At 44.1% G+C, this 26,114-nt stretch overlaps 1 protein-coding gene and 1 long non-coding RNA gene across 4 annotated transcripts in view; one reads left to right on the forward strand and one right to left on the reverse strand.

Moving 5' to 3' along the window:
- Window positions 1-313: 313 nt before the first annotated feature.
- The window catches only part of fbxw4 (F-box and WD repeat domain containing 4), a 100,329-nt gene continuing 74,528 nt past the window's right edge, over window positions 314-26,114 (reverse strand). Inside the window, exons 7-13 of one of the 3 annotated variants that reach the window (XR_010095442.1) lie at window positions 23,664-23,887; window positions 23,151-23,273; window positions 22,580-22,982; window positions 3,997-4,033; window positions 3,048-3,167; window positions 2,199-2,587; window positions 314-1,037 (exon numbers count right to left, since the gene is read on the reverse strand). Coding sequence is in view for 1 of the 3 variants with exons in the window: in XM_063491995.1 (XP_063348065.1) it covers window positions 22,861-22,982; window positions 23,151-23,273; window positions 23,664-23,887 (469 nt within the window). In the remaining 2 variants the exon portion in view is untranslated. Of the gene's footprint in view, window positions 1,038-2,198; window positions 2,588-3,047; window positions 3,168-3,996; window positions 4,034-22,297; window positions 22,983-23,150; window positions 23,274-23,663; window positions 23,888-26,114 lie in introns of those variants that run through there. The other 2 variants (XR_010095443.1, XM_063491995.1) reach the window with 2 other exon arrangements.
- Window positions 5,385-6,148, forward strand: LOC134639586 (uncharacterized). The gene is made up of 3 exons (XR_010095370.1): window positions 5,385-5,435; window positions 5,520-5,567; window positions 5,663-6,148. It is a non-coding gene; the product is annotated as an uncharacterized LOC134639586 (long non-coding RNA).

Raw genomic sequence — 26,114 nt, forward strand, 5'->3', positions numbered from 1 at the left:
ATCCACCCCCTCGCTTGTCATGTCCTATAAAGACCAGGATGGTGATGATAAAAATGCTCAGCTTGAGGCTTCCCAACAGGACCTCACAAACAACAGCAGGACTAAAGTGGAGGTAGCAATAGCTAACTTAGTTACTGAGTGTGACTCACTGTCAGCACCTTGCACTGTCAGGCTCAAAATCAGACACATGATTTAACTTTAAAGTCAGTGCAAACATCAAATTACAATGAAAAACATCCCTTCAGATAGCAAAGACAAAATGACATAACATTACATAAATATGTACTTTTTATTTGTTTTGACACAGAAAAATAGGAAAACACAAATCTCAACGCATACTTGTCAAACCTTCCACACTTGATGGTGTACAGCATTTGTAAAAAGTGTTTTTATCATCATTGATAAAAGATCAATGATGGGAGAGAGAGATCACAACAGAATGATTGAGGTTGTCTGCAGCATTTTTTTGCTGAAAAAACCCTGCAAGATAAAATGAAGGTGGCCCGCTCTGCAGCTGTCACTATAGAAATGCTATTTCATGAGTCTTTGTGCTAGATGTTCTGTTGGTTTCCCTTTACATTCAGGTTCTGTTTCCTTTTATTTCCACCTACACATACAAGCATCCAAAAAATTCCCCTTGCTATGATCATGTGACATCAGGACCTTGATGTTGCATCTCTTTATTAAAATCCAACACCAGATCATTTCTGTTCACATTCTTCCTGAGCTCCATTTGAAAGCTTGACGATGTAAAGCAACTGGCCAACAATCCATAAGGAAAAACCTTCATCTTTGTGTCTTTCTGCCCGGAGCTAACACACTGTATGTTATAGAGCTCTTCTCCCTGACTTCAGCTCCATGTCGCTCTGTCTGTATTGTGCTGAAGTCTAGAGAGGACATGATGACTCCATGTTTTTGAAGGGGGACCTCAGAAAGCCAAGAATATCCCCCTGAGAGAAGAAGCTCCTGGTCTTAGCGACTAGGGGCTTTCTGGATCTCCACAAGCGGTTCTCGCCACTGTAACCAAGTCAGCTGTTCTGGAGTGGAAGAAAGAGGAGAGACGTGTGTTTAAGTTTGTGGCATCAATTTATTTACTTTTTATTTATTTTAACTGAAGACCAGAGATGAGCAGTAATATGTTACTATAATCCGATTACTTTTTTCAAATCAAGTAACAAATAACGTACTTGATTAGATTACTGCTACTTTCCGGTAAGTGCGCTGCCTTACTGCGTTACTAAACCGTTGTGATTTTGTTTGTGAGAGTGTCTCATGACAATAGCGTAAACGTGTGCAGATCAACAATGATATGGAGTGTGGGAGAGAGTACAGCCATGCTGTGTTTAAAACGTGGACGTACTTACATTACTTTAAGTTTTATTCTGTACAAAGTACACTGTACAGAATAAAATGTACACTTTGCGTGGGAAGAAAATTTCTTTCTATAGCGAAAAATTAAACTTCAAATCTGAGCAAGCACCGAGCACGCTGCCATGGGAATGTGACATTCACAGAGAAACCCACGGATCCCCCCACTGACATGACTGCTGTGGCACCGGGCAAACCTCCACCCGCCCCACCCCTGCTAAACAGGTGAACGTAGATTTAAGAGCGACAGGACTCAGTGCTGCTGAATCTTTGATTTTGTTAATTTCCTGCTGTGTTTTACTTGCATCTATTTGAAAGCGTGAGTATAAACACAAAACATTATTATATTTTATATGCTTGAATATGCAAAAAATAGGTTTAAATGTTAAACACATTTCTTGAAGTCAAAGACTGTTGCATATAATTACATTTTTTGCTTAATGCAATGTGTTTAAATTGAAAGATTTAAACAAATAAAACAATTTTTAGAAAGAGACTTTCCATTTGATTCAATTTTACATGATGGATTATGCAGAAAAAGTAGAATTGGGTTGAAAGGTCTATTGCTTTATTATGTATTCAGGTTGTGTATCATGTTTTTGAAAAGCAACTAAGTAACTAATTACGTTTGATAATAAGTAATCAGTAAATTAATGGGATTACTTTTTGGAGAAGTAATCAGTAATGGGTAACTAATTACTTTTTCAAATAACTTGACCAACACTGGTCCTAACACTGTAATAAGTTATCTAACCCAAAAGTCAAATTTATTCAAAATTTGACTAGCTGTGTAAATTATTTGTAAATCCACAAATAATCTGTTCCATTACCTTTGCTCTGTGCGTAACCCTGTTCTGTACATGCTCTACAGAGACGTCTGGCTTCTCCTGGGAGTCTACACTCCTTCCAGTGCAGTGCGGTGCAGAACCTGCCTGGTACTGCCTGCCACTCTGGTTTTCCCAGCAGACGAAACCCTTATTTTTAGACATTTTCCTGTGAGTCATGTATTTCATTTTGGGGAAGGTGTGGGCACCACCGTCTGCCACCTCCCAGCCATGTTCAGGCCACAGTGGTTCAGTCTGCGTAGCCTGGCTTGTGGTGGCTCTCTGCAGGCGCACAGAGATTCTCTGGGCTGAGCCCGTCATCAGGGTGATGGACTGAGTGTCGAGAGCTGGAACTGCTGGTGTGACAGCGGGGAACTCAAACACCTCGTCCTCATCTGGAAAAAAAACAAAAAACAGAGGACTGTGAACAAATTATTTATAGTGTCATGATACACCTCAGGTATTTGGGCTTGGCTGCAGCTGCTTAGGATCTAAGCATCAAATGTACAAGATAAAGGCATTCGTTTTTTTACTATAGTAGTGCCGACTCGGGTATGCTTTCTGCCTCTTAAAACCTCAGTGATTTTCCTGTGGTTTCAAATCTTACATGACTTCTGAAATCGCAATTCCAGGCAACTAACAACTCTTGCTACATTGTATCACGTCATCTTAACAAGAATAAATTTAACAAGTGTTAAGTTGTTGAATTTTGTTCAGATCATATATGATCTAAGCACGTACCATAGAAACATTAAATTATTTTGTTCTAATTATAAGTTACACTTTTGCAAAGGTAATAACCTCCCATTTTCACTTTTTTGAGTGTATGCAGTGTTTGCAGTAGCTAAAAATGACCTTGACAGGCTGCTGGGCAGTGAGCTGGAGAAACACTGCCCAGAGAGCCAGAGCCAATCAGCTTCCTACAGGCCAGAACCAGCAGCTCACGGCATTGTTTATGACAGTTAACACCACAGTCTGCAAAGCAAAAATAGAAGCATATAGTCAAATGTGTTCAAGTATCCATAGTATCCTGACATTTTGGCAGTTCTAATGTGAAGATCAACTTTCTTGCTTTGTTGTTGGAACAGCAGCTTCACAGGCAGCAACAACAAATTCTCACATCAGCCTAACTCATACCCTTCTCCTGATTTAGGCTCTACATCACATTTGAATGTCAAATTTCTTTCTCTCTGCAAATGTACGTCCACCTCAGAGGATCGTGCATAAATCAGGACTGTACAGGACTCACTACCCAAATACAATTTTGCATTTTAGACCAGCATAGTGTGTAATAACTGCTTTTTGTGTCCCACCTGTAGCCATTTCAGTACATAAACTTTGACATTTTTGACTACAGGAATGATAGTTAATGAAACACATTACCTTATGTGTGAATTTTACTTCAGGGCCAAATTAACTTATGATGCAACTGGACGCTAGACTCGCTGTAAATGTCTAAATCAAGCTTCACTACTCTGAGTTTTTGATTGTGCCACATTGTCTTTACAATCTTGATTTGATGTATGAGACGCCTCTAAAATTCTGGTTAAAGTTACAAAGAACTAGAGTGGCTGCCCTCACCATTAAAAAATAATCCCACAGGTTGGTTATGTAAGTCATTATTAACAATGACCTCAAACCATGCTTTTTTTACTTGTCTTGAAATCCTAAGGTTAGGCTGTGGTGCTAAGGTTGGATTTTTTTTAGCAATGATGATTTCAGAGGGGGCTAATTGTTATTTCTCTCTATTCATTTTTGTTTTAATCTTGGAAGACCTTCACAGAATAAACCAGCAAAATTATACCTTTGCATTTGTACCCCTGTTTGATGATCCCCCAGAGCTGTAAAAATAAAAAATAGACAGAAAATAGCATCAGGTCAAAACAAAGCGCAGCAAATTTTGAAAACAAACAGGACACAAGTACAACTGTTTGCACTATTTCCAGCAACTCTGTGCACATCTTTTGTGTCTGTGCTTAGGACTCGTGGTAGTATCATAACAGTATGTACCCAGGTATGTTTAGGCAACTGAGAACTATAGCAAGCAAAATGACAGACCCTGTGAAATAAAAAATAAAAAATTAAATGTGTCAGAATGGGTGGGACAGTGGTGAGCACTGTTGCCTCACAACAACAAGGTTCTTAGATTGAAGCATTCTGCGTGAAGTTTGCATTTTTTCCCAGCGCTTGTGTTTGTTTTCTTTAGCAGTATAGGAAAAACCTTCCACAGTCCAAAGACCTAACGTGACCACAGGCAGATAAGGTGCTGAAATTGTACAGATTTAAAGCTCTGTAGGAATTTCTGGTTAGATCTGGCTTATAAATGGACTTGCACTTATATTGCACCTCTTTCCTCTATTTGAGCATTTAAAGTACTTTCTACGTCTCATTCACCTAATCTCACACACACACACACACACACGCACACACATACACACACACACACAAACAAGGAATACATTTTTGGACTTTTAACTGTGTTTTTCTTTTAACTTACTTACATTAAGATATTATATTTCTGAAGTATGACGGAAGGAAAAAGTTACATTATTTCATATTTAAAAAAAATCCAATTTCATGCGATCAAATTTATGTCAAAAAGTTCATATTTCTTCCCTCCTATGTCATGTGTGAGTACTGTACTGTAAATGTCATATATATCAGATGACACTGATAACCTAATGCTAATTGCAATAACTATGCAGAGGTCTCTAGGCCTCCACTTTTATGGAGCATGTGAAGTTTGGGGCAGAGTGGACAAAGAAAAGTTTCTCAGCAGGTTCAACAGGTTGCTACAACACAGGCCGATGAAGTATTGCACTCACTCATCCAAACTGGCAAACATGTAACATACACCCTAAGACTGATCCTGCTTTTTACTCCTTTGCTATGATTTCATTTGATATTATGTAGCCTTGGAGACAGTTTGCATAGATTAGAATGTTAGATTGCTGTGATGTCATCAATGCCCGATGTTTTGTTTTAATGTCTTGTGATAGTTCTAAGTGCAGACAAAGTCAGAGTTCAAGTGAGTTTAGTACAATTTTGAACCAGTTTCTGACATGTGGTCAAAATCTTGGCCGACCTTTACCACACCACGTGCTGTGGGTGTGCGTAAATATCTAGGTGAGTAAAGTCTCCTTTACCTGTTAAATTCAATTTGTTTTGTCAGAGCAGGATAAGCTGGGTGAAGGAGGCTTTGGGACTGTCTTCTTTGGAAAACGCAGAGAAGACAATTTCCCAGTATGGCTTCTTATGTGTGCACTTTACAATTCTTCTAGTTCCTCCTGTTCTCTTTTTCTAAAACACATTTTCTCTGTAATGCAGGTGGTGATTAAGCATGTTGCTCAGTTTTTAGTCAGCTACCTACCAGTGGTAAGACATGTTTGTCTTTTTCTGTTGTTTTCCCCCAACGTGTACCTCAAACAGCCTAATGTTTGAACACTGACCTTGATGTTCTGTTTCTCAAGCTTCTTAATGGTAAAATGACCGAGATTCCCAAGGAGGTGGCATTGCTAATAAAAGTGGGGGCAGGACCAGAGGCTACGAGCAGCAATGTGACGCCCGCTTTAAACGACTGGTATGACTTGGAAGATGAACTCATTATGGTTTGTCTTCTAAGCCTGAAGGGAAAAAGAAGGAACACACACACGTAAAGGAAGCACTTAAAACATGCGGTTATCCTAACTGGGCGTTCATAAAGTCAGCAAAGACGCACAGAAAAGAAGATCAGACACCAGCGAGGGAGGATAAGAAAGACAGACGCAACAACGTTGTCATCCCCTATGTAGCCGGTGTATCAGAGAAACTCAGGAGGGTTTTCTCCAAGCACGACATCCCAGTGTACTTCAGACCCAGCAACACACTCAGACAGAAACTGGTTCACCCGAAAGACAAAACTCCTAAACACAAACTGAACAACGTGGTGTATGCTGTACAGTGCAGCGAGGAATGCCCAGACCTCTACATTGGAGAGACCAAACAGCCACTACACAAGCGCATGGCACAACATAGAAGAGCCACCTCCACAGGACAAGACTCAGCAGTCCATCTGCATCTTAAGGATAAAGGTCACTCTTTCGAGGATGCCAATGTTCACATTTTGGACAGAGAGGACAGATGGTTTGAAAGAGGAGTGAAAGAGGCCATCTATGTCCACTGTGAGCGACCATCTTTGAACAGAGGCGGTGGTTTACGACACCAACTGTCTGCCATCTATAATCCAGTTTTGAGATCCCTTCCCAGACGCCTTAATGCCCACTCACATCCTGGGCCATCTGACCTCAGGAATTCACATGACAAGGTGGGGCCAGGTTTCACAATGAGCACACCCGAAACCCTGGCTGATTAGGTCCCACACCCACTTTCACACCTTGGCTCGTGTGATTAGGTAGAGGATCATCAGGGGGTCCTTTGTCCCTCTTTGGGGGGATACTCCCTCTGGGTTTAAATCTGGGACTCTCGGCCATTTGACCTTAGAACTGAAGAAGCTTCTCGGATGAGAGGTGAAACATCTTCAAGCAACTTAAAGAAGTCCAGATGCTTTTCTTTCCAAGCTCCTTAGACTACGATGACCTGGATGACTGAGAACCTTCACATACAACTCATTATGGTCTTTGAAAGGCCAAAAAAACATAGACTTGGAAGCCTACCTGGCAAACAGAAGAACCTTTGTGCACGAGAGGGAGGTTAAGGTCAGCGAGTGGCAAGATAACATATATGGCAATCTTTAATGGATAATGTAAATCTGATTATTTGAACGTATTTTTCATTTGTCTGTCAGGTCATAATGAGACAGCTGGTACATGCAGCCGCTGAAATGCAATCCAAGGGTGTCTTCCATCGAGACATTAAGCCAGACAATATTGTGTTTGACACATCGCCTGATCATCCAGCATTTCTATGTGTCAAATTCATCGACTTTGGCATTGGAGTCCCTTTTAGAGCAGAAGCAGTCACACGAAGAAATGGTAGGTCGTCAGCCTCACTGTTTAAATGTCCTTGCCTGCCCACACGCTCAGTGTCCACATGAATTCCTTACCATGAATAATTACTCTCTGGATTTTAGGGACCAAATCACCCGCTGTAAACTGGCAGGACTTTAATGCCACCACAGCAGATTGCGTCACAGTTTTGCAGCTATAGTAACCTGGCAAGTAATCACTTGCCTTAAAAGTCTCGCCAGTCCCCTAGGGACACTTGTTGGTGGTATTTATTTGTTCATGTTACAGGCCTTGCTGTAGTGGGCGTGACCACAGATTACAATCCTGTAAAACAGGAGAGATAATGAACAGAGGAAATTTGTTCTTGTTCAGTTTCCCTTTCAGGTGAGGTGACTCTGGGTTGCTCTGACATATAATATGTGTATTTGTTTTCTGGGCTCTCTCTGGATTCCTCTGCGGCTGATACTTTGGTCTCAGATTCACTGTTTGATGCTGAGCTTGTGGTGATACTCTAAGCCAGTACTGTACTCTGGCTGTTTCAGAGTTTTCACAGTCACTGCTTTCAGGTGTCTCCATCCAGTCACATCTCCCAACACGATGACTTCTTTTCTTTTGGTTCCCTCTGTGTGGAAGTGGTCCCCCAGTGGTCAACAGGTAGGTCTTTCACGAGGTGTAGGAGATTTCTATGAAGTAAACACATTACGTCTCTGAACACATTTTGTAAATGGGACTGTCACTCACTTGTTGTTTGACGACATACACAGTTTGCTCCCAGTAAGGTCTCAATTTTCCAGGTCCTCCCCTCTCACTCATGTTACAGACTAGGACACTGTCTCACCAGGTTGGAGAGTGACTGTGTTCTGTGTGTGATGATCATAGTTCTTCTTAACCCTTGCACTAGAGTGCTGGCTGTTCTCAGCTGCAATACGATAAGCCTCTTCCATCCACAAAGCCCACTTTTTAGCATAGCTCTGAGGTGTTTCCGTCCCATCTCTGGCTAACAGGCCAAAAATTAAATCTACTAGGAGACGGGGGTGTCGACCATACAAGAGGTAGTGGGGTGAAAAGCCTGTTGCCTCATGCCTGGTGCAGTTGTATGCATGTACTATCTGAGGCAGATGCTCTTTCCAGCTGCTCTTTGCCTTCTCCTCCAGTGTCCTTAGCATTTGAAGAAATGTCCAATGAAATCGCTCAGCTGGGTTGCCATTTGGATGGCATGGTGTTGTCCTTGAGTGAGCAGCTCCACCCAGGTGTCGTAGGGTTGCTGATGTGTTTGACTGGTTTCTTTTGCTTAATGCAGGGGTGTTTTCTGGTCACATACGCCTCAATGACCCTCTTCATAAAAGGCCAGTAGAAATGGTCCCGTGCCAAGTGAATGACCCTCTCTGCTCTGCGTGACCCAAGTCATCGTGGAGATGTTTAAGCACTAGGAGATGATGTTGTGCTGGCAGCACAAGCTGCCTTCGCTGAGCCGCTGTCCGATGTTGCAGCTGATTTTATTACTGATTTTGTTTCTTTCAGTTTGATAAGTTAACTGATAGAGGGATCCTTCCTTTGGGATTTTACCAGGTCACTGTGACAGGCTGCAATGGTGACATGTTCACAGGTGTCTCTGGCTGGGCATGTTAGGCACAGGGCAGCGACATATGCAGCATCTTGTCTCTTTGCAGACTCACAACCCTCCCATGTAGCCTGAATGGCCTCTCTCGTCAGCTCTTCAGTACACTTTGTGAGGTAGGTGTCAATGTCAAGTGGAAACCGAGAGAATGAGTCTGCATCCATGTTCACCTTCCCCGGCCTGTATTTGACATCAAACCTGAAATCTGCCAGCTCACCTACCCAGCGGTGGCCTACTGCATTCAGCTTTGCAGTACTCATCACATATGTGAGGGGATTATTGTCTGTATAGACCAGGGGTCGCATGTGGCTCTTTCATCCTTATACTGTGGCTCCGCGTGGCTTGGGACAATACACTTCAATTTAATACTTATCATTTATTTTATTTGCGGTAGTTCCTTTTTTTTAAATTGTAGTTCTAAATTGGAAGATTATTGTGATCTTGAAATATTAACATAAAATTATATTTTATTATTTTTGTTGCTCAAAATAAGTGTCGCATAATGTGGAAGCCAGTGTACAATAGAACATTTAATGATGCCTGGGCAGATTCATTTGCATTTACTTCTGACGAGAGTGGCCTACCAGTATGCCTAATTTGTGGAGAGAGACTTGTAACCCAGTTCCTAAAATCATCTCAAATAAAAGAGAAGAAAAAGTAAAACATTTAATGTTCATTGTTTCGGTTCTTACTGTCCTTGTTTAATGAAAGTGAAACGAGATCAAAATATTTATTTAAACATAGAAGGGACACAGATTTATATATTTGTTCTGGGTAAACAAGGGTTAAGTTTTCTCAGAGGGTTGATGAGCTCTGATGAGAGCCTGTTGTTTTACTCCACTCCTCTCATGTCAGCCAATCGGTGAAGCTCTATGCAGCTCTTGTCCCTCCTTAGTATCAGCTCCCAAGTTTTCAGTCTCTTGCTTCTGCAGCCGAACAGAGCAGGTGGACTAAAACTTTGTTATCGAGGGCAGAGCGAAACCGGAAGGTTTACTGAGCTGTGGCTTCACGTAAACGCTGAGCATCCACTCGACGGCGGTCAGGTTTTTATATGGGACGAATCCAAAGACCAGGTCAGCGATTCCAGAACCCAGAGTGTTCCAGTGTTCACTGGATGGCGAGTCAACCCAAAGTCCTAGGAGACGATATACATACACACGCACACTCATTTGCACATTGATGGACTACAATCCTCTACTGTACAAGTAGTACGGTAGGATAGACACACACTCCTCATTGGACGAACTCTATTGCAATACACCCGTTTGTCATGGGCCCCACCGGTACCATTTGGTCTTAAAAAAGACTAATTCTTTTACTTGTGCTCAATTTTATTTTTATTCTATGTTTTGCTACTGTGGGGGATTTTTTTATACTTGAAGTTCCCGGTGCACCTAAACGCGTAGTGAGGGTGTGCTGGGAACGTCTAGCAGAGGCCCCAGTCTGCGAGATCTTCAACGCACACCTCCGGCAGAGCTTCGACAGCATTCCGAGGGAGACTGGGGACATTGAGTCTGAATGGACCATGTTCAGCATCTCCATCGCCGAAGCTACTGCATTGAGCTGCGGCCGCAAGGTGGTTGGTGCCTGCCGTGGTGGTAATCCCCGAACCAAATGGTGGACACCAGAGGTGAAGGGAGCCACCAGGCTGAAGAAGGAGTCCTATCGGGCTTGGTTAGCCTGTGGGACTCCGGAGGCAGCTGACAGGTATCGACAGGCCAAGCGGAATGCGGCTCGGGCAGTGGCTGAAGCAAAGACTCGGGTGTGGGAGGAGTTCGGAGACGCCATGGAAAAAGACTTTCGGACTGCCTCGAAGAGATTCTGGCAAACCGTCAGGCGTCTCAGGAGGGGAAAGCGGTGCTCTACCTGCACTGTGTATAGTGCTGGCGGAGCGCTGCTGACGTCGACTGAGAAAATTGTCAGGCGGTGGAAGGAATACTTCGAGGACCTCCTTAATCCCACTGACACGTCTTCCGAGGAGGAAGCAGAGTCTGGGGATGAGGGGAATGACCCGCCAATTTCCGGGGGCGAGGTCACTGAGGCAGTTAAACAACTCCTTGGTGGCAGAGCCCCTGGTGTTGATGAGGTCCGCCCCGAGTTCCTGAAGGCTCTGGACGTTGTAGGGCTGTCCTGGTTGACACGCCTCTGCAATGTTGCGTGGAGATCAGGGGCAGTACCCCTGGACTGGCAGACCGGGGTGGTGGTCCCCATCTTTAAGAAGGGAGACCGGAGGGTGTGTTCCAATTACAGGGGAATCACACTCCTCAGTCTCCCTGGGAAAGTCTATGCCAGGGTGCTGGAAAGGAGAGTTCGTCCGCTAGTAGAACCTCAGATACAGGAGGAACAATGCGGTTTTCGTCCTGGTCGCGGAACACTGGACCAGCTCTTTAGCCTCTCGAGGATACTTGAGGGTGCATGGGAGTTTGCCCAACCAGTCTACATGTGTTTTGTGGACTTGGAGAAGGCATTCGACCGTGTCCCTCGGGGTGTCCTGTGGGAGGTGTTGCGGGAGTATGGGGTGTCTGGCCCATTGCTACGGGCCATTCGATCCCTATACAACCGTTGCAAGAGTTTGGTTCGCATTGCCGGTAATAAGTCGGACTCGTTCCCGGTGGGTGATGGGCTCCGCCAGGGCTGCCCTTTGTCACCGGTTCTGTTCATAATTTTTATGGACAGGATTTCTAGGCGCAGCCAAGTGGCGGAGGGCTTTCACTTCGGTGGCCTCAGAATCTCATCTCTGCTTTTTGCGGATGATGTGGTTCTGTTGGCTTCATCGAGTGAAGGCCTCCAGCTCCCACTGGAACGGTTCGCAGCTGAGTGTGAAGCAGCGGGAATGAGGATCAGCACCTCCAAATCTGAGGCCATGGTTCTCAGCCGGAAAAGGGTGGAGTGCCCACTCCGGGTCGGGGATGAGTTTCTGCCCCAAGTGGAAGAGTTCAAGTATCTCGGGGTCTTGTTCGCGAGTGATGGGAGAAGGGAGCCGGAGATCGACAGACGGATTGGTGCTGCGGCTGCAGTGATGCGGACGCTGCACCGGTCCGTCGTGGTGAAGAGGGAGCTGAGTGTAAAAGCGAAGCTCTCAATTTACAGGTCGATCTACGTCCCTACCCTCACCTATGGCCACGAGCTGTGGGTAGTGACCGAAAGAACAAGATCGCGGATACAAGCGGCAGAAATGAGCTTCCTCCGAAGGGTGGCTGGCCTCTCCCTTAGAGATAGGGTGAGAAGTTCGGCCATCCGGGAGGGGCTCAGAGTAGAGCCGCTGCTCCTCCACATCGAAAGGAGTCAGTTGAGATGGTTCGGGCATCTGACAAGGATGCCTCCTCGGCGCCTCCTGGGTGAGGTGTTCCGGGCATGTCCCACCGGGAGGAGGCCCCGGGGCAGACCCAGGACACGCTGGAGAGATTATATCTCTCGGCTGGCCTGGGAACGCCTTGGTGTTCCCCCGGATGAGCTGGAGGAGGTGGCTGGGGAGAGGGAGGTCTGGGCTTCTCTGCTTAGGCTGCTGCCCCCGCGACCCGGCCCCGGATAAAGCGGATGAAGATGGATGGATGGATGGATGGAAGTTCTGTTAAAACCTGTTGTAATACTGTGTGGTTACAAAATTCTTTTAAAAGGCTTAACATCACTAAAATACTTTTAAGCCACACAACTGTGTTTGTCTGGTTTCTCTGCCATTCATACACCAGAGCTCTAAGAGTCGTTCTTAATCTTCTGATACGCATTGCCTTGGTTATTATCCATTGGTACTTTATATAACTCCACGTAAGTGCTACAGACTGGCTAACAATAAATGGTCAAATGTCGAAATAAAAACACAGCCTTTGCCTCACAGACGACAGCTTACAGTCCTGTGTAGATGAAAGTGACTTTGTAAGACCCCGATTTGCAGACGCAGGTTCAGGAGCAGAAGTCCCATTAACCAGGTCAAATAAATATTTATGCAGATATTTTGCAAATATTTATTTTTCATTGTTTAGTGCTTTTTCCAATTTATTTTAAAAATTCAGGTCAATTATGACATCATACTGTATGCCTATATGACATCATAAACTCCTCGTTTCATTGTTGGCATAAGCTCTTTTTGATTAATACATTCATTTAATGCACTGAATAATAGTAATAATAGGAACGAGACAGCTTGATATCGTATATGCATTCAGATTGATGTCATATAGGCATACAGTATGATGTCATGTCAGGCATACAGTATGATGTCATGTATTACATACAGCTTGATGTCTTATAAGGCATACAGTATGATGTCATGTCACGCATACAGTATGATGTCATGTCAGGCATACAGTATGATGTCATGTCAGGCATACAGTATGATGTCATCCTGTGTCCTCTGACGACCTGTTTGCTGCTGAAAGGCAGTGGGGAGAGGGGACACTTGGGCAGTGCATTTATCGCAGCATATAATGTGTTTCCTGGATACACTGTGCTTTTCTTAGCGCTCAGAGATTGATGGCTCTGTGTCAGAGCAGGGGCTGTGAATTTCAGAAGGATCAGACCTTAACTTAACACAAAAGTTATCAGTAGTTCTTTTCACCTTTTTACCCACAGCTACATCCACTTCTGTCGGGCCTAGGCTGCTCACTACGGCTGGGTATCATCACTGATTTCTGTAATCCATTCGATTCCAATTCACGAGGTCCTGATTCGATTCAATTTGATTTTGCCTCAGACAGTCAGAAATATTATAATTCTAATGATTTATCAGTACTGATACATGTGAGACTTCATCAGAGGTGTGAGCATCACAGCAGATGCCTTTGTGTCAAAGTAACTGAGAATAAAACACAGAAAAACATGAAGGACATTTTCCTGCCCTGTTTTTATAGCAGATAAACTTTAAAATATTCTGCAGTAGAACAAAAAGTGAAGAAAACCATGAATCAACATCTGACCATTACCTGATGCTGCTGAAGTGAAGCAGAGCAAAGTTATAGAGGTTTGATTAGAGACACAGCAAAAGTTTTGCAATTTGGCATCATTTTAAAAAGTTTCAATTTCTTCACTATAAAACAGCAGAAATGAGGCTTTCTTTTACAAGGTCATTTTCTGGTGGGGAAAAACAGTGACCAACAGCACTATATATGACTTGTGCATAATAAGCGAATGAATAACGCAGAAAACAGAGATTTGAGATGGGAAACTGTTCTTGAAGTACACTGAGAGAGAGAGAGAGAGAGAGCTGTGCAGGCGGTGGAAGCAAAACAGCAAAAGTCAGAGGGAGTTCATGATGATGTTTATCAAATGTGAAGCGTAGTTTGGATCTTCTTTTGCTGCTGCTTCAGTGAATTTTGGTTAGAGAGAGATAAAACCCGCAGCTCAGAATCTAGCGCAAAAAAGACGAAACCGCCGACGCCTCAGAGTCAGTGAGCTGTCGGCTTTCAGCCCCGACGGCGTGTCCGTGCCGTCAGGTGAGAAAGCCGAGAAACAGAAAGCTGATTGTGATGCTTCGGGTCCGCTCTGTGTTTACGTCTTTGTGTGAAGTCCGTGTACCTGCTCTCATTTACTGGTTGGTGGTTGTTGAAATATTTTTGAGAGCTTTAACCTGAGATTCTGACGTTTCTGGTAAAACACAGTTATATTTAACAGTCGATTTAGGATTTAATGAATCAATATCGCTTTATTCAAGCTACTCACCTCTCTATCCACCTGCACTTTCAAACGTATACACGAAGGACTACGGGAATATCTGGACCACGGCCAATTAGAGAGGTCCCGCCCCTGACTATCTCTGATTGGTTTAGACCACGATAGGGGCATAATGTGTGTCAGTTGTTGACCACACGGAGACTTTCAGAGTTGCGGAGACTTTTTTTTTTTTTTATGTACTGAACGGCTGGTCGCTGGTGCGACCTAGGATTTTATTAGTCGCACCATTGAGAAATTTGGCCGCAAATGTGACCAAATTGGTCAGACTCTAGAGCCCAGAGAGGGATCAGCTGCTGTCTGAACTGCAGACTTACACTTGGGTTTTGTATTTTTTGGCTTTTTCTCTGCTCTTTTTTGTCATTCTACAGGGTGGGCCATTTATATGGATACATCGTAATAACATGGGAATGGTTGGTGATATTAAAGTCCTCTTTGTGGCACATTAGTATATGTGAGGGGGCAAACTCCTCAAGATGGGTGGTGACCATGGTGGCCATTTAGAAGTCGGCCATCTTGGATACAACTTTTGTTTTTTCAATAGGAAGAGGGCCATGTGACACATCAAACTTATTGGTAATGTCACAAGAAAAACAATGGTGTGCTTGGTTTCAACGTAACTTTATTCTTTCATGAGTTATTTACAAGTTTCTCTTTGTTCACAGCCATTGACATGTCGAAGAGGTTAACACGTGAGGAGCGGATCGAAATTGTGTTGATATCTGGTGAACGCAGTAACCGGGTCATTGCAGCAGATTTCAATGCAAGACACCCTACGAGACCACCCATCTCCCATGCTACAGTTAGCAAACTGCTTGCTAAGTTTCGTGAAACTGGTTCAGTGTTGGATTTGCCAAAATGTGGATGCAAGAAAACTGTCACTAATGAAGAAACATCAGTGGCTGTCCTAGCTTCATTCAGCAAGAGCCCACAGCGTAGCACTCGCCGCATGTCACTGGAGAGTGGCATTAGTCGAACATCCCTTCGGCGGATATTAGCTACTCACAAATGGCACCCTTACAAACTCCAGCTACTGCAGCATCTCAACGAGGATGACCCAGATCGGCGCACAGAATTTGCAGAATGGGCAAAACAAAAATTGGAACAGGACCCTCAGTTCACGCAGAAGATTTTGTTCAGTGATGAGGCAAACTTTTATGTGAAGTTAACAAACAAAACCACCGCTATTGGTCTGACACTAACCCACATTGGATGGATCCCTCCAAGACTGTTGGAACAACAAAAGTGATGGTTTGGTGTGGTATATGGGGTACAACGATAGTGGGTCCATTCTTCATCAATGGAAACCTCAAGGCCACTGGATATTTGAAATTGCTACATGATGATGTGTTTCCCTCTTTATGCACTGAAGCTGGCACGTTCCCTGAGTTTTTCCAGCAAGATGGTGCACCACCACATTATGGGTGCCAGGTCCGAGCATTCCTAGATGAACAGTTTCCTGGAAAGTGGATTGGTCGTCGTGGGCCAGTTGAATGGCCCCCAAGGTCTCCCAATCTGACCCCCTTAGACTTTTATCTTTGGGGTCATCTGAAGGCAATTGTCTATGGTGTGAAGATACGAGATGTGCAGCACCTGAAACTACGGATACTGGATGCCTGTGCTGGCATTTCTCCTGCGGTGTTGCTATCAGTGTGTGAAGAGTGGGAGAAGAGGGTTGCATTGACAATCCAACACAATGGGCAGCACATTGAACACATTTTATAAGTGGTCAGAAACTTGTTAATAACTCATGAAAGAATAAAGTTACGTTGAAACCAAGCACACCATTGTTTTTCTTGTGACATTACCAATAAGTTTGATGTGTCACATGGCCCTCTTCCTATTGAAAAAACAAAAGTTGTATCCAAGATGGCCGACTTCTAAATGGCCACCATGGTCACCACCCATCTTGAGGAGTTTGCCCCCTCACATATACTAATGTGCCACAAAGAGGACTTTAATATCACCAACCATTCCCATTTTATTACGGTGTACCCATATAAATGGCACACCCTGTAGATTATAAATTCAAGAGGATTTGGATTTCTGTCGATTTCCTGCAGGATTACAACTTCCGAGAGTTTCCACGGTTTTATTTTGAATTATAACTTTGAGAGGATTTGGATTTCAACTGAATCCCTGGAGTGTTGAAGCTGCAAGGGATGCAAAACAGAGATAAGGGCCTCTTCAGGCCTGGATGTGCCCATTCTCTCCTCAATCTCTCTTCTCAAAAGATCAACATTAGCTAAAAGTGGGTTAATTAGATGAGTATTAAGTGATTTCATTATGTGATCATAGTATGTGAGCTGGCTTTTTTTTCCCCCTCCTGCTAAATTGCTTTAATAAAATATCCTGCATTCAAAAGGTTTAAATAGTGGACATTCATTTTTTAACTCTTTCTAAAACAGCAACAAGGCATAAAGCTGTGTATAAGTTTACACCTATATAAATATAACTTACACATTTAATTTACAGTTACAAGTTACAAAGTCACTTTCATCTACGCAGGACTGTAAGCTGTCGTCTGTGAGGCGTGAGTTGTGTTTGTTTGTAACACAGTTCATGGTGGAGAATAGCTGCTCACATACGTATGTGGATCTGAAGATCGACAGGACTCCAAATGCATATTTCTTCATGTTTATGTGTCGGGGATGGCATTCAATGTTTCAAACAAGGTTCTCAGTATCACTCCATTTGTGATTCTGAACAAGAGTGGCCTTCTGATGGGCAACATCTTCAAGATACTCTGTCAAGCCTTTGAATTTGGACACCCTCATATCTTTGTCAGCTATGTCAGCCAGCTCCAGCTCCAGATCAGGTTGACTTATACCTGAAAATCCAGTCACATTTAACAGGGATGGATCGATGGTCAGGGCTGTGACGGGGAAGGATAATGCGGGTTTTTCCTCTCTGAACTCGTGGAATTATTTCCCAAATAATTATGGTGTTTGCAGACTGCAAATGCTCTGAATTTATCACCTTGTGAGCTTGTTTGAACTCCCTTAAAGAGGGGAAGTGAAACAGTGTGCCTCTCTGTGAATCTCTGGCTAAAACTGTCAGTTTGCACTCAAACGCTAACACCTCCTCCAGCATGTGTAACGCTGTGCCTCCTCTCCCCTGCAGAGTTGTATTCAGCTTCTTCAGGTTCGCTGTAATGTCCACGAAGTGCAGCTTTTTCAGCCACTCTGGCTGTTCCAGCTCAGAAAAGGTGAGCCCTTTGCTGCTCATGAAAGTTTTCACCTCTCCCAGACATGCAGCAAAGCGTTTCAGCACCTCTCCTCTGGACACTCTGTTATACAGCAGGAGATCAGGGTAAATGCTCTCCACCTCATCCAGTAATGAACAGAACTGACTGGATTTAAACCTTTTGCCATTATTTTATTGATGATCTGAATGACAACATTTATGACCTCTGTGCATTCTGGAGGAAAGGTTTGCGCACACAATGCCTCTTGGTGCAGGATGCAGTGAAACGTCAGCAGCTTTCTATCCAGTGACTTCTGCAGCCAGGCCACAAAGCCCCTGTGCCCTCCAGTCATACTTGGTGCCCCATCAGTAGCTACTGACACTAGGTGGCTTGTTTTTATTTCTTTGACTCTTAAACAATCATCACAGCCTCACAGATGTCCTCCCCCGTGTCTGGCATTTTAGTGCTATCAGCTCACTCATTTCTTGCTGTGGTCAGCAGAGTTCACATATCGCTAAAACAGCGCTATGCTTGCATATGCAGACTTCATCCACTTCTTGAATTGATGTTTCCACAGATCAGCCTTCCAAATCACTTCCAAAAAGGCTTTTTTCCTCTCTTCTCCCTCTGGATATTTTTCAGCAAAGGCTGTGTTTTTATTTCGACATTTGACCTTTTATTGTTAGCCAGTCTCTCTCCACAAATTAGGCATACTGGTAGGCCACTCTCGTCAGAAGTAAATGCAAATGAATCTGCCCAGGCATCATTAAATGTTCTATTGTACACTGGCTTCCACGTTATGCGACACTTATTTTGAGCAACAAAAATAATAAAATATAATTTTATGTTAATATTTCAAGATCACAATAATCTTCCAATTTAGAACTACAATTTAAAAAAAAGGAACTACCGCAAATAAAATAAATGATAAGTATTAAATTGAAGTGTATTGTCCCAAGCCACGCGGAGCCACAGTATAAGGATGAAAGAGCCACATGCGACCCCTGGTCTATACAGACAATAATCCCCTCACATATGTGATGAGTACTGCAAAGCTGAATGCAGTAGGCCACTGCTGGGTAGGTGAGCTGGCAGATTTCAGGTTTGATGTCAAATACAGGCCGGGGAAGGTGAACATGGATGCAGACTCATTCTCTCGGTTTCCACTTGACATTGACACCTACCTCACAAAGTGTACTGAAGAGCTGACGAGAGAGGCCATTCAGGCTACATGGGAGGGTTGTGAGTCTGCAAAGAGACAAGATGCTGCATATGTCGCTGCCCTGTGCCTAACATGCCCAGCCAGAGACACCTGTGAACATGTCACCATTGCAGCCTGTCACAGTGACCTGGTAAAAACCCAAAGGAAGGATCCCTCTATCAGTTAACTTATCAAACTGAAAGAAACAAAATCAGTAATAAAATCAGCTGCAACATCGGACAGCGGCTCAGCGAAGGCAGCTTGTGCTGCCAGCACAACATCATCTCCTAGTGCTTAAACATCTCCACGATGACTTGGGTCACGCAGGGCAGAGAGGGTCATTCACTTGGCACGGGACCATTTCTACTGGCCTTTTATGAAGAGGGTCATTGAGGCGTATGTGACCAGAAAACACCCCTGCATTAAGCAAAAGAAACCAGTCAAACACATCAGCAACCCTACGACACCTGGGTGGAGCTGCTCACTCAAGGACAACACCATGCCATCCAAATGGCAACCCAGCTGAGCGATTTCATTGGACATTTCTTCAAATGCTAAGGACACTGGAGGAGAAGGCAAAGAGCAGCTGGAAAGAGCATCTGCCTCAGATAGTACATGCATACAACTGCACCAGGCATGAGGCAACAGGCTTTTCACCCCACTACCTCTTGTATGGTCGACACCCCCGTCTCCTAGTAGACTTAATTTTTGGCCTGTTAGCCAGAGATGGGACGGAAACACCTCAGAGCTATGCTAAAAAGTGGGCTTTGTGGATGGAAGAGGCTTATCGTATTGCAGCTGAGAACAGCCAGCACTCTAGTGCAAGGGTTAAGAAGAACTATGATCATCACACACAGAACACAGTCACTCTCCAACCTGGTGAGACAGTGTCCTAGTCTGTAACATGAGTGAGAGGGGAGGACCTGGAAAATTGAGACCTTACTGGGAGCAAACTGTGTATGTCGTCAAACAACAAGTGACTGACAGTCCCATTTACAAAATGTGTTCAGAGACGTAATGTGTTTGCTTCATAGAAATCTCCTACACCTCGTGAAAGACCTACCTGTTGACCACTGGGGGACCACTACCACGTAGAGGGAACCAAAAGAAAAGAAGTCATCGTGTTGGGAGATGTGACTGGATGGAGACACCTGAAAGCAGTGACTGTGAAAACTCTGAAACAGCCAGAGTACAGTACTGGCTTAGAGTATCACCACAAGCTCAGCATCAAACAGTGAATCTGAGACCAAAGTATCAGCCGCAGAGGAATCCAGAGAGAGCCCAGAAAACAAATACACATATTATATGTCAGAGCAACCCAGAGTCACCTCACCTGAAAGGGAAACTGAACAAGAACAAATTTCCTCTGTTCATTATCTCTCCTGTTTTACAGGATTGTAATCTGTGGTCACGCCCACTACAGCAAGGCCTGTAACATGAACAAATAAATACCACCAACAAGTGTCCCTAGGGGACTGGCGAGACTTTTAAGGCAAGTGATTACTTGCCAGGTTACCACAAAGACTACCTAAGCTCAGGTCAGTGGAGCCCTCTGGTGATGGATATATGCCAGTGGAACAGGAGGAGGCCTGAGAACAGACAGCAGGCTTAACTAGCAGGACAAAGTAGCATGTAGTACTTGAAGGAGTCATCACAGCCAATCAGTTCTCAGGAAAATGGAACATCACATAAATATTTCTCTTCTTTGATTTTCATCAATGTATTTCCTTTGATATATTTTCTGTCAGTACTTCTGCCTGATTAGAAGCTCATAGGCAGTTCCTGTCACTCTACAATAAAATAATGTAAAGGCTGCCCTCTCTGCCCTCCCACTAGCTGACCTAACTGACACAAGTAAACTGTGCTAAGATACCCTACATGGACTAAGGTTCTTGGCCACATACATATAGATTTGCTTGGCTGTAGAAATCCATGCCATGAAGCTCCCAGCGCACATTTTTGATGCTTCTGTCTGTGGCAGAGGAGGTTTGGAGCTCTGCAGAGCCTTGGTGACTTTTACTGACTATGCACCCCTACCCATTTATTATGAACAAACAGCACAACGGTTTTTGTGCTGGTGTTTTCTGTTTTAGAAACAGTGGCCACACAGGCCTACAGATGATCAATAACTATAAAACAAAAAATCTCTGAATGTCTCACTTACACTTCTCCAAGACAAGATGGCTGAGGCCAACCGGACTTTTGCTGTCCTTGCTTCTTTTGGAAGCTTTTTCCAGTCTTTCTGTGGCACAATCTTTGCATTTGGAGCTCTTCATTCGCCCATCTGACGTCCTGTCCTCTATCCTGAGGAACCAGGGATCAGTGTGGCGATCTGCAGTTTGTACAAAGATCACTTGGTTACTACTGAATCAAAACACCTGAAGTAAAAGCCCCAAATTAAGATGAATTTAACAGGTAAAGGAGACTTTACTCACCTAGATATTTACGCACACCCACAGCACGTGGTGTGGTAAAGGTCGGCCAAGATTTTCACCACATGTCAGAAACTGGTTCAAAATTGTACTAAACTCACTTGAACTCTGACTTTGTCTGCACTTAGAACTATCACAAGACATTAAAACAAAACATCGGGCATTGATGACATCACAGCAATCTAACATTCTAATCTATGCAAACTGTCTCCAAGGCTACATAATATCAAATGAAATCATAGCAAAGGAGTAAAAAGCAGGATCAGTCTTAGGGTGTATGTTACATGTTTGCCAGTTTGGATGAGTGAGTGCAATACTTCATCGGCCTGTGTTGTAGCAACCTGTTGAACCTGCTGAGAAACTTTTCTTTGTCCACTCTGCCCCAAACTTCACATGCTCCATAAAAGTCGAGGCCTAGAGACCTCTGCATAGTTATTGCAATTAGCATTAGGTTATCAGTGTCATCTGATATATATGACATTTACAGTACAGTACTCACACATGACATAGGAGGGAAGAAATATGAACTTTTTGACATAAAGTTGATCACATGAAATTGGATTTTTTTAAAATATGAAACTTTTTCCTTCCGTCATACTTCAGAAATACAATATCTTAAGTTTTGAACATTTGAAAACATTTAAGTTTGCTGGTTGTATTTATAAGGTCCTACATGGACGTGCTCCACAATCATTGGTCAGTCATGTTAAAATCCATTATCAGTGGAAAACAAACCTGATCCTCTACTAGAGGCGATTGTGCAATACCTTTTAGACATAACACTCAGCAAACAGTTATTATCAGTTAAAGGTAGTGAGATTTGGAGTGATACATGACACATGACGGAATAAGACACGCAGACTTAACATGACGAACCGACGAGGAACACGCACACTGTAAATACATACAGAGGGAAAAGGGGACTGGAGATGAGACATGGACATAACTAAGCACAAACAGAACATGATGGCTGGGGGGGGGGGGGGGGGGGGGGGGGGAAGCACACGTGATAGAAGGAATGGGTCACAAGGGCAAAACATGTAAACGAGAGGAGGAGACGGGAGAAAAAGACATTACTGAAATACATGAAGGGCCAGGGCTGGGACAGCCAACCAGTCAGAGACAAAGAGCCACATTTTTTACTGTGTCACCGCAAAGAGCCACATCATACACCTGGGCACACATGAACATCAGCCATCCATTCCTCTTTCCTGAGTTCAGTTTAGGGTATTGAACCCAGGACCCTAACCCTATCAGGCCGGGGTCTTTGTGTGGAGTTTGCATGTTCTCTCCGGCTTCCTCCCACAGTCTAAAGACATGCAGTTAGTGGGGGTCTTCTCACCTTGTTCGCATTAACACAGAGATGCATTGAAGATCACCTTGTGGTTAGTGCCTTCTATTCGATGTACAGACTGAATAATAACACAGGAGGGGGACACAGCTGAGCCTAATGAATCTGACGAGACTGAGCTGAAAGACGAGCTGGATCATTCAAGTACTGTACATGATGTGGGTAGATGCTGTACATTTATGGGCTGCAGGAGAGGCACAGATTAGGGTATTTGTGCAGACGAGGTTGTTTGGGGTGCCTGCGTGTTTGCCTGCTGGGCCTGAGCGAGCCTCTCATATCTGTGGCCCGGCGGTCTCTTCTCTTGCTGAGGATCTTAACGTAGTTGGCTGGGACGAGCCTGTGGTCTCACCGTCCACACTGGCCAGGAGCCAGCCACGCACACGGGGCTGTAGCTCTAAACACGAGGGAGAGGAAAACACTGTGATAGATGTAAACATGGGGCACGCTCACACAAAAGAAGAGCCCTCATCTGTTAGTTGTAAGATAAGGAAAACAAAAATAGAAGGTTTTGGGTCAAAGCACTCAGAATCAAATGTCCCGCAGCCAGTAAAAAGCTCATCACCTTTAGGAGCGAGGTTGAGCATCTCTCCAGCTCGCATAGAAAGCTCCTCCTGAGAAGCAGCTGTCAAGTCATATTCTCCTCTGGCCACCACGTGGTCGTCCTCCTCGCTCGCCCAGTTAGTGTCTAAACCAAGCAAGGAAACTGAATGAAAGACATTCATAATTTTAACTGGTCTTAACCAAAAACAAGTCCTTCTGCTTTTCCTTACACTTGTAAAGTAACTAATGGCATATGGAGCTATGGTACCCAATTTATTTGCCACAGAGTTACACAAAGGCACATATGATGTCATACAAGCAGACTCATCTTTACACGTGTACTGCAGCCCTGAACATTACCAGGTTCAGATTCTATTATCAAACTTTACAACAGCAGCCTTAATTACTTTTAATTCAAAACAATTAGCACCTGCAGCCACTGTCCTGTGTTGAGTACACCTCTCAAAACAACAAAATGTACTCATGTGAATATGTAAGTGCTTGCTGTTCCATCTCTTCCACCTGCTGCACAAACCTGCTGGGGGGGACGTCTTCAAGGTGAGGTGTGTGTCTGTATACTCCCAGGCTGTAGCCACCACAGATGGAGCTCCCATAGAGGCTGTAAGAGGGGAGAAGGAGCTGTTGGATGGACGGTAGGACTGCTGGACCTGACGAGGGGGCACCGGGGGCGCCATCCTGGGCAGGACAGAAGAGCCAGCAGGGGTGGAGGAGCCTGTAGCTAATCCCAAATCTGTAGATCTGTTTGGTGACAACATAAAGATAGAATATCAGTAAAATCCACCCATAATTCATTGCAACATTAATTGAGCAAAGCATTAGTTCAGAATCGTCATGGAGTCAAGCTAAACCACAAACTGAATGAACAGCTCATAGAGTGGCTCTCTTCCACAGCGTGTCCTTTGTCCTTTCTCCCTCCCCTCAACCCCAACCAGTACTCAGAGGCTGCCCCTCCCTATACCTGGTTCTGCTGGAAGTTTCTTCCAGTTAAAATGGTGTTTTTCCTTCCCACAGTCACCAAGTGCTCACTCAAAAGGTTTTTTTTTGATCATTTTGTTTTCTCTGTATTACAATAGGGCCTCCACCTTGCAGTATAAAGTGTCTTGAGGTGACTGTTGTTGTGATTAACGCTATATAAATAAACTGAAATTGAATTGAGTCAACACTTCCTCCTGCCTCATCTCCAGCTCTGCTACTCTTCATCTGTACAGACTGTGGAAAATACACAATAAATTCACCATCAACCAGCAGCTAGTGGCAACTTTTAGCATGGGATGTTTTCTGACATGAGCTGACATTATGAACCAGTCAACACACCTTAAATATCATTATCACAGCTCTGATTGTTCAGCTTCTCCAATCTGATGACCATATTCTCTTAACCGTAAAAAGATATGTTGATATGTCCAAAAAAGATAAAGATGTGTCCAGATTTAATTCCATTTCCTCACTTAAAGCGGAAAAAAGTGTCAGGGTGGGGGGACTGATTGAACTGCATTTATTCAGATGTATGTGCATTAATGTGAGCATGCGTGGAGTCCTGAGGTTGGCTGGTAGGGTGGACTTCATGTCCATAGCCAACCCGTTCTCACTCCCAAATCGTAACATTTTACGCTAGGTGACAAATCGTCAACATATTACGTTTTCGGGCACCCAAGGCGTTCCTACGTCACGACATCGGAAAACTGCGGACACATGAGAACCGTTTGGACTCAATCTACACATCTTCGCTTTTTCCCTTAAAATCGCTTTAGAAAACACTATTTCACCTCATTAAAGTGCTGGTTAAGGTTAGGAATAAGGTTATGGTTAGGTTTAGCGATAAGGTTAGGTTTAGGCTTAGGTATACGATTATGGTTAGGTTTAGGCATAAGGTTATGGTTAGGTTTAGGGATAAGGTTAGGTTTAGGCGTAGGGATGCGGTTATGGTTAAGGTTAGGAATAAGGTTATGGTTAGGCATAAGGTTATGGTTAAGGTTAGGCATAAGGTTATGGTTAGGCTTAGTGATAAGGTTAAGTTTAGGGCTGCAGTACAGGGCTGGAAACCGCCGCGTACCATAACAACGTGGAAGGTCACCTTTCGCGTTCCTCAGGAACGCCGCAGGACGTGACAAAACGTCGGGATGTTACGCCTCGGGAGTGAGAACGGGCTCCCATAGCCCAAGTCACCATCAAGTGTGGGATCTACCAAGGAGATGCTCTGTCCCTGCTGCTGTTCTGCATAGGCCTGAACCCCCTCAGTGAGATCATTAACAAGACTGGCTACGGATACCGACTATGGAATGGAGCAGGTGTCAGCCACCTCCTCTACATGGATGACATCAAGCTGTATGCCAAGAGTGAAGGAGACATTGATTCACTGATCCACACCACCAGGATATACAGCAATGACATCAGAATGTCATTCGGGCTGGAGAAGTGTAGTCGGATGGTAACAAAGAGAGGGAAGGTAGTCAGAACTGAGGGGATCGAGCTACCAGAAGGTAACATTGCAGACATAGAGGACAGTTACAAGTACCTGGGGATCCTGCAGGCGAATGGGAACCATGAAGAGGCCGCTAGGAGAGCTGCAACCACCAAGTACCTGCAGAGGGTCAGGCAAGTACTGACCCTCTGCAGGGGGGTCAGGCTTTGTTAACTGTGGCCTTGTCAACAAAGCGTTGCCCGGTAGGGTTAGCCAAAACGAAACAAGCCCAGCCCTACTTCAGCGATTCTTTCCATAGAGTGGTCCTATATGATGCCATTGGTCTGCCACTGTTTTCCCAACCGGGATTGGATCTTTGTTTTGTGACTTTCCTTGCTGTTCGCGACTTCTGTCGCCAGTGTTGCAAGGTGGGAGAGTTGCATCATTTCTCTCATAGTATAGGTCCCATTCATTTTGAGCATAGAAATATCAAAGGGCACATAGCTGAAGCATTTCCAAGATTTGCATCGGCATTAAAATTCCACCATATGTGAAAATGAAAAA

The sequence above is a fragment of the Pelmatolapia mariae genome, linkage group LG13 (assembly GCF_036321145.2).
Source record: "Pelmatolapia mariae isolate MD_Pm_ZW linkage group LG13, Pm_UMD_F_2, whole genome shotgun sequence".
Lineage (NCBI taxonomy): Eukaryota > Metazoa > Chordata > Actinopteri > Cichliformes > Cichlidae > Pelmatolapia > Pelmatolapia mariae.